The 12,948-nt window shown below is 47.4% G+C and overlaps 1 protein-coding gene across 1 annotated transcript in view; it reads right to left on the bottom strand.

Moving 5' to 3' along the window:
- szt2 (SZT2 subunit of KICSTOR complex) overlaps positions 1 to 12,948 on the bottom strand; it is a 147,777-nt gene continuing 134,829 nt past the window's right edge. The window contains exons 68-73 of the mRNA XM_072439086.1: positions 3,746 to 3,923; positions 3,558 to 3,680; positions 2,804 to 3,332; positions 1,255 to 1,365; positions 1,069 to 1,137; positions 1 to 491 (exon numbers count right to left, since the gene is read on the bottom strand). Of these exons, the coding sequence (XP_072295187.1) occupies positions 348 to 491; positions 1,069 to 1,137; positions 1,255 to 1,365; positions 2,804 to 3,332; positions 3,558 to 3,680; positions 3,746 to 3,923 (1,154 nt within the window). The 3' untranslated portion in view covers positions 1 to 347. The remainder of the gene's footprint in view (positions 492 to 1,068; positions 1,138 to 1,254; positions 1,366 to 2,803; positions 3,333 to 3,557; positions 3,681 to 3,745; positions 3,924 to 12,948) is intronic.

The following is a 12,948-nucleotide window of genomic DNA, read 5'->3' as shown; positions in this document are numbered from 1 at the left end:
CTCGTTACAAACAAAAATCTGACATTACATTTACTCCTTTAATCGTCGTGTTTTCCAAAGTCAAATGTATTTTAGTACAATAAAAATAACATTCTATCCAAATCCCCTCGACTGTTAATGATGTAGAAAATGGTATAAAAAGAAAAAAATGCTGTGACAAACTTTTAAAAACAGTTATATCTTTTTGAAAATGAACTGAATTAATTGAATAAACTATTCTCATAATGCAAAACAAAATAATATTTGCTCTTAAACAAGTCTCAAGGTCTTTATAACAGGACACTCCACCCTGCAGGGTGTAGCTCCACAAGTGTAGGTCTATAACAGGCCGCTCCACAGGTGTAGGTCTATAGCAGGCCACTCCACAGGTTGTAGCAGGCCGTGTTGATGATGGACTCCAGGTGGTGGTACATGTGCACCAGCTGAGGGGGGGGGCTGCCTCCGAAGGGGGGCTGAGCGGGTAACGGCTCCCGGAACACCACCTTCAGACTCTGCAGGAACAACAGCTCCATTAACACACGTCCACAACAGCGTCACGCCTACAACACCTTCACCCCCACTTTCTTTATGAACCACCGTTCTAGACCATCATCAGTGATTCATGACTGCACGTAAGTGACGATCGCAGGAGGTAAAGAGTGCACGCCTACAACAGCGTCGCCTATAACAGCGTCACGCCTACCACGCCTACAACAGCGTCACGCCTACCACGCCTACAACAGCGTCACGCCTACCACGCCTACAACAGCGTCACGCCTACAACAGCGTCACGCCCACAACAGCGTCACGCCTACCACAGCGTCACGCCCACAACAGCATCACGCCCACAACAGCGTCACGCCTACAACAGCGTCACGCCTACCATGCCTCCAACAGCGTCACGCCTACAACAGCAGGGTTAGAGTCAGGGTTAGGGTCAGGGTCGGAGTCAGGGTTAGGGTCAGTCAGGGTTAGGGTCGGTTAGGGTCAGAGTCAGAGTCAGAGTCGGAGTCGGGGTCGGAGTCAGGGTTAGGGTCAGGGTCAGGGTCAGGGTCAGGCCCGACACAAGTAAAAAGAGCAGATCCTCACCGTTTTACCAGCCTGAAGGTTCAGAAAGACCAACACAAAACAGTCTGTGAATTTCTGGTTGAGGACGGCCTGGAACACAAGAACATCTCATCAGTCTGAGGTTCTTTCTTCATGTTTTCCTCCGGTGCAGAGGAAGTGAAGCCAAAGTCTCATTGGTTTTGTTGTACATATGAAGTAAGATCTCACCAGATACTGTACGCCGCTGTCATCGAAGTGTCTGCAGCTCTGAGGGAAGCGGTTCAGCAGGACTTTGATCAGACTTTGGTACCAGGTCAGGCTCATGGTCAGGAAGCAATCCTGTCACAAAGCAGCAAGAACACATCACTTTCACTACTGAGAGAAGAGCGCCTCCTCCTGGGACAGAACCAAGATTCACTGACTGCACTTTGACCTCATCAGGGGTTAGACCACAGGGCAAGTGAACCCTTAACACTGACCACAGGGTGAGTGAGCAATTAGCACTGACCACGGGGCGAGTGAGCCCTTAGCACTGACCACGGGGCGAGTGAGCCCTTAGCACTGACCACGGGGCGAGTGAGCGAGTGCAGAGACAGGCTGATTAGTATATGATACAAATGTACTGTACATCAGTCTGTTTCACACTGAAAGAGAAATAAAGCTTTGTAATGACTTATTTAAGCCTGATCATTTGTGTAAATTAAATATTCGTTGTAATTATAAAGTGTGAGAGGGACAGAAGTGCTTTGAAACACTTCTCCAGAAGGACATCTAGTGGCATGTGTTAGAACTACAACAGGTTGAATAACACAACTTCACATTTAAAGGTGTTATGGACGATGTTTCGGCGATTTGAGAACTCAGGTGGAAGTGCTCATGCCACTCCCCCGTGCTCATGCCACTCCCCCGTGCACATGCCACTCCCCCGTGCTCATGCCACTCCCCCGTGCTCATGCCACTCCCCCGTGCTCATGCCACTCCCCCGTGCTCATGCCACTCCCCCGTGTGGACTGATACAACACACACGTGCGTTTGTTTATTAGTGCGACAGATTTCCGTCTCTTCTGAGCTCGAACTGTCTTTCTCCATCTTCATTTTGTCCTGTCACTGAGGGAACTATATTCTGATAGATCAAAGCGCTTAGACACAGGGAAACGTGCTGCTCATGGGGACGAGCCGCACGAGGCTCTGCGGGTGAACGAGGCTCTGCGGGTGAACGAGGCTCTGTGGGTGAGCGGTAGGTGCGTTTTATGATTGACACGTGGCAGGACTAATCGGCAGTCCACGCCACGAGGAAATGAAACTCAGATTTGGGCCAAAAGAATCGTCCATTCAACCTTTAACTTGTGCGCATCATTTATACGTTTTGTTTCTAGAATAATATGAATATAATAAAATAAATATTATATAAAAACAAGGAAATGTTTTTACATTTTAAATAGAATTTTAAATTGGGCCGACCCTCTCTTCTGTGGAGGCTCCAGCATGTTTACAGCCTGGTCTGTGGAGTGTGGGGCTCAAAGTCCTGAGGACATAACGATGATTGAATTATTACTTATCTTGTTTGTCACAAACCCTCAACATGGGACTGACATACAAAGACCTTTTTTAAACTTTGTGGGAGAAGGTTGAGACTCTGAAGTCTCTGGGACAGACTAACTGTTCTGTGGTCCAGTTAAAACAGGCTCGAGATCATTCCAGTTCATGAACCATCTGGGTCACGTAACAAGAGAATTTAAATCATGTTTCACAAGTGCGAGTTACAGAAGCGTCTCACCAGCTGAGGGTCAATGTCCCCTACAGAGCAGCTCTGCACAGCCCCCAGCAGCTCCTCCAGCTCGCTGAAGGACAGTTTGGTCAGCTTAAGTTTGTCCAGAGTCACGTGCTCTCCATGGAACAGTCTCCTCCAGAGGTTGTCCCTGCGGCAGTGCTCCATGGCCAGCTCCACCGTGCTCTGGATCATCTGCCTCTGGGCCGTGGCCACTTCGTTCTGCAGCAGAGGAAATAAAGGGGACAGAGGAAAGAGCTCACTCCCATCAGAGTCTGCTTCACAGGGCTCCTCGTCTGTGTGTGGGGCCTCACAGGGCTCCTCGTCTGTGTGTGGGGCCTCACAGGGCTCCTCGTCTGTGTGTGGGGCCTCACAGGGCTCCTCGTCTGTGTGTGGGGCCTCACAGGGCTCCTCGTCTGTGTGTGGGGCCTCACAGGGCTCCTTGTGGATCTGAGGCAGCTTCTTAAAGCGTTGCATGTCTGCAGTGAGGCGAGGGAACAGCTCTCTTTGACTGGTCATCAGGACATAGAACCGCAACCTGCACAAGCAAAACACATGTATTTGTACAAAGTATTTACACTGAAGTACTGTTACTGGGAAAAGTCTCTGTGCGTGTAGGACTGACCTGAGCAGGTGTCTCTGTGCGTGTAGGACTGACCTGAGCAGGCTTCTCTCTGTGTGTGTAGGACTGACCTGAGCAGGTGTCTCTCTGTGCGTGTAGGACTGACCTGAGCAGGTGTCTCTCTGTGTGTGTAGGACTGACCTGAGCAGGTGTCTCTCTGTGTCTGATTGCTCTTCAAACGGGACAGCGTTGTGGGACACCACCAGGGACACGTCGAAATCGTCATGATGGTTCAGTCCTTCCAGGTCTTTGTACGAGCCTGAGCTGGTGACCACACGAGAGGGTCAGAAACACGGCACAGGCAGAACCTTGTGTCCTCAGGAGCCTACCTGGTCCACAGAGACACCAGCGCGTACTCGTGTAGCTCGGGTGGGACCTTCTTGTTGTCCGATGGAATGGCAGCTCTGGACATGCGCAGGGGCTTCATGCCGTACGTGCCTGCGTGGTCAGTGATGTAGTTGTAGAGCTGGTGGGCAGTGATGACCCTGGTGGCGATGGAGAAGCTTCCTACAAACATAAACATGGATGTTATTCCAACAGTGCCCTACAGTGCCCTCCAGCGCCCTACAGCGCCCTCCAGCGCCCTCCAGTGCCCTACAGCGCCCTACAGACACACAAGAACTGTGCAATTCACAATACAAACAAGGTTGAGATTCAGGTTTTTCTGTCTTGTTCATGGGGAGGTCTTCAGTCAATCGTCTGTCAGTAAAAGCACGTCGTTTGCAGCAGAGTTCGACCGAAGGAGCAGGAAATGATCTTAAATCTGTCTTGTTTATATTCAGGAAGGAAGCATTGTAATGTAACAATTTATAATAGCTCCCATTTTAATATATATAATAATAAATCACGTTCAAAGACTCAGCACCTATAATAACTCACGTAGTCATTGAAAAGTGTAGAGTTCTACACTTCTACACCACATACACCATTCTTCTCTCCTCGTGAGGTCGCCTCATTCATACATCCTGCTGTTTACATCCCGGTGAGCGTGAACGTGCAAGAGGCGGAGCTCGCGCTCGTGGAGCAGGTTCTGAGCGTGAACGTGCAGGAGGCGGAGCTTGCGCTCGTGGAGCAGGTTCTGAGCGTGAACGTGCAGGAGGCGGAGCTCGCGCTCATGGAGCAGGTTCTGAGCGTGAACGTGCAGGAACCTGCGTGAACGTGCAGGAGGCGGAGCTCGCGCTCATGGAGCAGGTTCTGAGCGTGAACGTGCAGGAGGCGGAGCTTGCGCTCGTGGAGCAGGTTCTGAGCGTGAACGTGCAGGAGGCGGAGCTCGCGCTCGTGGAGCAGGTTCTGAGCGTGAACGTGCAGGAGGCGGAGCTCGCGCTCGTGGAGCAGGTTCTGAGCGTGGAGAGGACCTTCTCCTTCTGTTTTATCCTGGGCCATTTTAACAAGAGGAATCTCAGCCACAAACTACCAAAGTACAGACAGTTTATTAAAGTCCCGACCAGAGAGCAGAACACACTGATCACTGCTACACAACAGTGAGCCACGCCTTCCACGCCGTGGGCGGAGCCACACTGGGATGGTCAGACCACGTCATGGTTCACCTGATCCCCACGAACAGACAGAGGCTGAAGCTCTCCAACCTGTAGTGAGGACTTCAGAGAAGAGGACCAATGAGGCAGAGGAAGAGGACGTTACAGACTGGGAGGAGCTACGTGCTTGTTTGGACATTACAGACTGGAAGGAGCTACACGGACACTGTGATGTCACACATTCTGTGAGGACAGCATTAAACCATCTCACACCAAAGTCACTTTCAACAATGACAAACTGGTTCAGACTTAAACTGAGGCTGAGGCAGAAGGAGGCAGAGCACAGGGGCGGAGCTAGAGGGCACTACAAAGAGGCAAAGTACGGATTTAGCAGGAAGGTGTCGAGAGCTAGATCAGAATCAGAATCAGAATAGGTTTATTGCCATTGTCAATGAACAAAATTCACAAACAGGAACTTGTTGATCGATGCAACACAAAACAATAAAACAATGAATAAGATCTCAGTACAATACGCGTCTGAAGCAGCAGTTCTCTAACAATAACCCCGCCTCTGTGTAGAGCGGCCCCGCCTCTGTGTAGAGTGGGGTCCGGCTTCTCACCAATTACAAGCCCAGAGCCCCCCATAATGCAGATGACCAGAAACTGGCTCAGCAACTCAACTCCTTCTATTGCAGATTTGACACCCCCTCCCCCACTGTGGCCACCTCCACCACCACTCTCACAGTTCAGGAGCAGGATGTCCCTGGAGTCATGCCATGTCTCAAGTCGTCCATCATTGTCCCTGTCCCCAAGAAGCCCTGGATCACTAGACTTCATGTCTACAGACGTCAGCGCCACAGGCCTGTAGTCATGAAGTCATTTGAGCGCCTGGTCCTCTCCCACCTCAAGTCCTTCACCTCCCTCCTGCTGGACCTCCTGCTGGACCCCCTGCTGGACCTTCTGCAGTTCGCCTACAGAGCCACAGGTCTGTGACGACTCCATCAACCTGGCTCTCCGCTTCACCTGCAGCACCTGGACTCCTCGGGAACCTACACCAGGATCAACACCACCTCCTGCTCTGCTCCAGGACAAGCTCTCCCAGCTCAACCTGCCTGACTCCACCTGCAGGTGGAGCACTGACTCCACTTGCAGGTGGTGGAGCACTGACTCCACCTGAAGGTGGAGCACTGACTCCACCTGCAGGTGGAGCACTGACTCCACCTGCAGGTGAAGCACTGACTTCCTGATGGATCAGAGGCAGTGTGTGCGGCTGGAGAAGAATGTCTCAGACACTGGGACTATCAGCACAGGATCTCCACAGGGCTGTGTACTTTCTCCCCTGCTCTTCTCCCTGTGACAAACTGCTGCACCTCCAGCCACGACTCTGTAAAACTGATCAAGTTTGCAGACGACACCACCCTCATCACCATGACAACACCACCCTCATCACCATGATGACATCACCCTCATCACCATGACAACACCACCCTCATCACCATGATGACATCACCCTCATCACCATGACGACACCACCCTCATCGGGCTCATCTTGGACGGGGATGAGTCTGTCTTCAGGAGGTGGAGCGGCTAGTGCAGCTGTAACAACCTGGAGTTCAACGCCCAGAAGACACAGCCTCACCATCTCAGACTCCCCCATCACCACTGTGGATTCCCCCCACCTCCTCTGCACCACCATCACTAGGACCTCAAGTGGGAGCCACCATCACCAGGACCTCAAGTGGGAGCCACCATCACCAGGACCTTTTCTTTTTGACTTCTATAGGTTGTTCTATCATTGCTCATTGTTTTATGAAGCACTAAATTACCAGGACAAGTTACTGCAGCTGAATCTGAGCTGAACATGTGACTTAATTACAGTCTGATAATGAGGACAGTGTGAACACAAGATTATCATGCATTTTGTTAATCTACTTCATCAAAATATAATTTTAGTAAACTTTAAACACCAGTTTTAAGAGGTATCCATGAATCGGGAGGCGTATCGTATCAACTTGTGCGTTTTGGGATATGTATTGTATTGTGAGGTACTAGAAAATACACAGTCTGTAACCTGTACTGCTCAGAAGTTTAAACACATACTTCAGACATATTATGCTGTTTTTTGAAGATGAGCTGTGCTTAACGTAGTGGTGCACGTTAGGGTCATGGAGCTACACTAGACAGAGTTAAGATGAGCTGTGCTTAACGTAGTGGTGCACGTTAGGGTCATGGAGCTACACTAGACTAGAGCTGCTTCCTGCTTCCGAAGAGTGCACACGCTTTTTTGCTCGCCCCGCTTGCTATCGCTGCTTTCCTTATTTATTTTGCTTTTTAATCAGTTTTTGTCTTCCAAACATTTTTGCTTTAGACTTTTTCAAGTAAACCAAGGATTTTAAGAACATTTTTCCAGTTTTAACGACATATCTGACGCCAGCGACATGTCCGGGAGAAGAAGTGAGAAAGACTGTGAACGCTGTCGGAAATATCAACAAGAAATTAATGAGCTGAAAACACGGATATTTGTTTTGGAATCTGAAAAAGTTCTTCACGATACCATTCCTGTGTCAACCGACGGTAAGAAGAGCACACTTTTTACAAGAAAAACTGCTACTTTCAACCTAAACCGCAGTGACTCGGTGTCGTTTCCAAAACTGTCTAAAAACCAGAAAGACCAGGCTGTTTCTTGGAACAAACTTGGAGCAAAGCCTAAACGATACAAAGATAACGTGAAGTCACCTAAAATACAGCTCACCAACAGATTTTTACCACTTTCAGAGATGGAATTAAATGAAAAAAGGAACGATGATGTGGCCAAAATACAGCGAGGAGGATCTGTGCCAGGAGCCAAGGTCAAGATTGTTTTAGTTGGGGACGGCGCGATAAGTCACATGACGCATGAAAAGATAAACACACATTCTTTTCCAAGCGCCACTGTTTCTGAGATAACGTCACTCCTTCCAAATATTATGGCTAAGCATGGAGGAGCTAAACAGCTGATTGTGCACGTGGGTGCAGTGGACATGCGGCGGGAACAGACTGAAGTTTTGAAAAAAGACTTCTTGAAGTTATTCGACGTGCTTTATAAAATGGAAATCAAAACTTTCATAAGTGGACCTCTTCCAAACATCGACAGGAGGATAAACAAGTTTAGCCGGCTTCTTCAGCTGAACACATGGCTGTCCAAAGAGTGCTCCCCGAGAGGACTACATTACATTGAGAACTTCTATCTATTCTGGAAACGAGAGGACCTGTTTAAGAGAAATGGCCCCCACCTATGCAGAGGTGGAGTGAGGGTGCTGACAGAGAACCTGCTCCACGCTCTGAGGCATTGGACTGGGCCTGGACAGGGTCCTGAGCAGATAGTTAGAGAAGAGAGGAATGAGAGAAGAATTCCTGCTCCATCAGCCAGAGACCGAGCCAATGTTTCAACATCAAAAGCACCACAACCTCAGCCTCCACCAAAGGATTCATCAGCAGCTGCTCCACCACCACCAGCAAAGGATTCAGCTCCAGCTGCTCCACATTCACCTCCACCACCTCCAGCAAAGGAACAATCTTCAAAGGCCTTGGACCCATCTGTGACAAGCCCAACAACATCCCTGTCATCGCCCCTGCCTTCACACCAGCCCTGGGTTCCCCCTGCAACATCTACTCCCACTAAAGATTCATCATTCTCCTTCTCATCTCCACTCTCACCCATGGGCCTTCCCAGCCATTTTGAAAGTCTGATCAAATCAGGCATTAAGATGGCTCCACTCACGCCCAATATAGCAAGGGCTATGCCGACTACACCAACAAAAGCCCCACCACCCATCCCCCCTCGCCTCTCACCTGGTCCCAAACTCTCCTTGGCTACAAAAGCCCCACCACCCATCCAACCTCGCCTTTTACCTGGTATCTCCCATAGCTAGGATGCACTGGGTCTCAGCGTTGCCGGGACTTATTGTCACATTAAAAATCAAACCTAGTGCTATTTCTGTAGTCACATCATCACACAGATGGAAAAACAAAATGCGAGTCAGGCCCAATCTGAGAAATGTGATTCATATTCCCTGTGAAAAGATAAAGCCCAGTCTCACTGAAACTAGTCTGAAACTTGCTGTGCTAAATGTCAGATCCTTATGTAACAAATCTCTCTTAATTAATAATTTTATTTCTTCTTATAATCTTCATTTTATGTTTTTAACTGAAACATGGCTTGACAAAAACACAGGAAATGTAGTTCTGATAGAATCTGCTCCACCCAACTTTAAGTTTGAATCTGAAACACGAGAAAACAAAAAAGGGGGTGGAGTCTGTGCTGTCTTTAGAGATGAAATAATTACCCGCAGGTTGTCTTTTGGGGTGTTTTCATCATTTGAGTATGTATCCTTTAAAATGGAGCTAAAACGGTCTCCATCCATTCTCTTCATTGTTTTATACAAGCCTCCCCAGCACTGCCAAAGTTGTATTGATGATTTTACTGAGATGCTTTCAGTCATATGCACAGACTTTGATGGTTTGGTCATTACAGGTGATTTCAACGTGCATGTTGATAATGTTTGTGACAGAAACGCTAAAGAGCTTGATGCTGTCCTTGAAACCTTCAGTCTTACTCAGCATGTGAGAGGCCCCACCCACAGCAAAGGACACACTCTAGATCTCATAATTACAAAGGGGGTAAATATTTCAAATGTTAATGTGATCGATGTTGCTCTGTCTGATCATTTCTGTGTCTTCTTTGACCTGTCTGTTTCTCCCCAACCTCCGGTTGGTCCTGCAGTTGTTCAGAGGAGACACATAAGTGATGGCACAGGTGCACTGTTTATGGAAATGATAAACTTTGAAAATGTCTCATGTTCTAATGTAAATGATTTGTTGAACTCTGTTACATCTAGTGTTTTGAATGTTCTGGACACCATCGCCCCTATAAAGGCTAAAATGGTTAAAAATAAGCAGAAGGTGCCGTGGAGAAATGATGATTCGGTCAGGGCACAGAAAAGGGAGTGCCGCAGGGCCGAACGGAAATGGCGCAAGTCAAAGCTCCAGGTTCAAAAAGAGATTTACAAAGAAAAGCTGAACATGTACAACCTAATCTTATGTAGAACTAGGGAAAGATATTTTTCTGAAATAATTGGAAGCTGCAGTAACAACTCGCGTGTCCTGTTTGCCACAGTAAACAGATTAACAAACCCTCCAGCTCAGCTGCCGTTAGAACTCATTTCCACATCCAAGTGTAATGAGCTTGCATTATTCTTTAATGAAAAAGTTCAGGGCATTAAAAATGCTATAAATCCCACAATGCAAAAAATTACCCTAAAACCACCAAGACACTTAGAGCTAACTCACTTTGCACCAGTAACTGACAAAACTGTCCATGAGATCATCACCAGTCTGAGTTCATCTACATGCTGCCTTGATGTGTTACCCACCAGATTTCTAAAGTCTGTGCTGAACAGTTTGTTAGCACCATTCACTCACATAGTTAACATGTCGCTTCAATCTGGAACATTCCCAATGTCTTTGAAAACTGCGGTCATAAAGCCTCTCCTAAAGAAGAGCAGTCTTGATCCCGCAGTACTGAGTCATTACCGGCCCATCTCTAATCTGCCATTTTGGGGCAAAGTCCTTGAAAAGGTTGTTTACCAACAGCTCACAGATTTCCTCTTAATAAACAACTCATTTGATGTTTTTCAGTCAGGTTTTAGACCTCATCACAGCACTGAGACTGCTCTTGTCAAGGTGACAAATGACATCCGCCTGAACACTGACACGGGCAAAGCCTCAGTCTTAATTCTGTTAGATCTGAGTGCTGCTTTTGACACTGTCGATCATGGGATCCTCTTACAGAGACTAGAGGACTGGGTGGGCATCACTGGCACTGCCCTAAACTGGTTAAGGTCCTATCTGGAAGACAGGAAGTACTTTGTTGAAATTGGTAGCTGTGTCTCAGACCACATGACCCTGACCTGTGGAGTGCCCCAAGGGTCAGTCCTGGGTCCCCTTCTGTTCAACCTCTACATGCTGCCGTTGGGTCAGTTGATACGCAGTGAAAATGTGTCCTATCACAATTATGCAGACGACACTCAGATCTATGTTTCACTATCGGCAGGTGACTATGGACCAGTAGATTCACTCTGTCACTGCATCCAACAGATCAGTTTGTGGATGCAAAACAACTTTCTCCAGCTGAACTCAGACAAGACTGAAATAATCCTTTTTGGCCCACAGAAACAAAGAGAAAGTGTTAGCGGTCACCTCCAGAGTCTCGCTCTAAAACCTACAAACCAAATTAGAAATCTGGGGGTAATAATGGACTCAGACTTGAACTTTAATAGCCACGTCAAATCAATAACATCAGCAGCTTTTTACCACCTAAAAAACATTGCCAAAATCAAAAATATAGTGTCAAAACCAGATTTAGAGAGACTTATCCATGCGTTGACTACTGTAACGGCCTGCTCACTGGCCTCTCCAAACGAGTTGTAAAACAGCTGCAGTACATCCAGAACGCTGCTGCTCGGGTCCTGACCAGAACCAGGAAGTATGAGCACATTAGTCCTGTTCTCAGGTCTCTGCACTGGCTCCCTGTGGCTCAGAGAATAGACTTTAAAGCAGCTCTGCTTGTGTACAAGTCTCTCCATGGCCTAGCACCAAAGTACATCTTGGATATGTTAGTGCCATATGAACCATCTCGGACTCTGAGGACCTCAGGGACCGGCCTCCTGCTGGTGCCCAGAGTCAGGACAAAACATGGGGAATCTGCGTTTCAGTTTTATGCAGCTAAAATCTGGAACAGTCTTCCTGAAGATGTGAGACAGGCTTCAACTCTGACAATGTTCAAATCTAAGCTAAAAACAGTTTTGTTTAGCTGCGCATATGACTGAAAGGATTTTTTCTTTGCACTCTTCTCTTTTGTTTGTGATTTTATTAGTTTAGAAAATCAGTTGGATTGATAATTTTTTAATTTAGTTAATTTTATTGTATTTCTGTTTCTGTAATTTCTTTGTGATTTGAATGCATTTTTCCTGCTGTGAAGCACTTTGAATTGCCTTGTGTATGAAATGTGCTCTACAAATAAACTTGCCTTGCCTTGCCTTGCCTAGACAGAGTTAAGATGAGCTGTGCTTAACGTAGTGGTGCACGTTAGGGTCATGGAGCTACACTTGACAGAGTTAAGATGAGCTGTGTCTAACGTAGTGGTGCACGTTAGGGTCATGGAGCTACACTTGACAGAGTTAAGATGAGCTGTGTCTAACGTAGTGGTGCACGTTAGGGTCATTGAGCTACACTTGACAGAGTTAAGATGAGCTGTGTCTAACGTAGTGGTGCACGTTAGGGTCATGGAGCTACACTTGACAGAGTTAAGATGAGCTGCGTCTAACGTAGTGGTGCACGTTAGGGTCATGGAGCTACGCTTGCCTTTACGCTAAAACATAATCACGTTTTACATCTAGTTCATTGTAAAATGCGATGTTGATCTAAAATAGCTTGGAAATAAAAATCCACAGAGTTTTTGTACAAAACGGCAGAACTGAGAAGCTCCGCCTACTCATGTTATTACAGCTTCTGATGATGGACGTCTCAATCCTGGTTCTGACCTCAGCGTTTGACACCATCGACCACAACGTTCTACTGCAGAGAATGTGATGTAGGTGTCAGAGGCCCCGCCCTCAGCGGCTCCTCCCCTTATTCTAAAGTAACCTATGGTGTGCCACAGGGGTCAGTACTCGGTCCAATACTCTTTACATGCTGCCGTTAGGTCACATGGCATTAACTTCCACTGCTCTGCAGACAACACTCAGCTGTATTTATCAAAGAACCTGATCAGAGCGATCAAGGAGACAGACTTAGTGCTTGTGTAAAGGAGATAAAAACTTGGATGACACTTAATGATCTGCTTCTTAACCCTGAACAAACCGAGGTCATTGTGCTGGAGGTCATTGTGCTGGTCCTAAACATGTACGAGACGCTTTATCTGAGCAGACAGTCACACTGGACAATGTCAGTGAAGCCTCCAGTTCTACTGTAAGAAACCTCAGAGTCTTATTGGACCAGGAGCTCTCATTTAAAGCTCA

The sequence above is a fragment of the Eucyclogobius newberryi genome, unplaced genomic scaffold (genome assembly GCF_026437365.1).
Source record: "Eucyclogobius newberryi isolate DKJ021-1_F unplaced genomic scaffold, fEucNew1.0.hap1 SCAF_9, whole genome shotgun sequence".
Lineage (NCBI taxonomy): Eukaryota > Metazoa > Chordata > Actinopteri > Gobiiformes > Gobiidae > Eucyclogobius > Eucyclogobius newberryi.
Note: the sequence above shows the minus strand (reverse complement) of the source record. Positions and strands in the feature narration are given on the sequence as shown.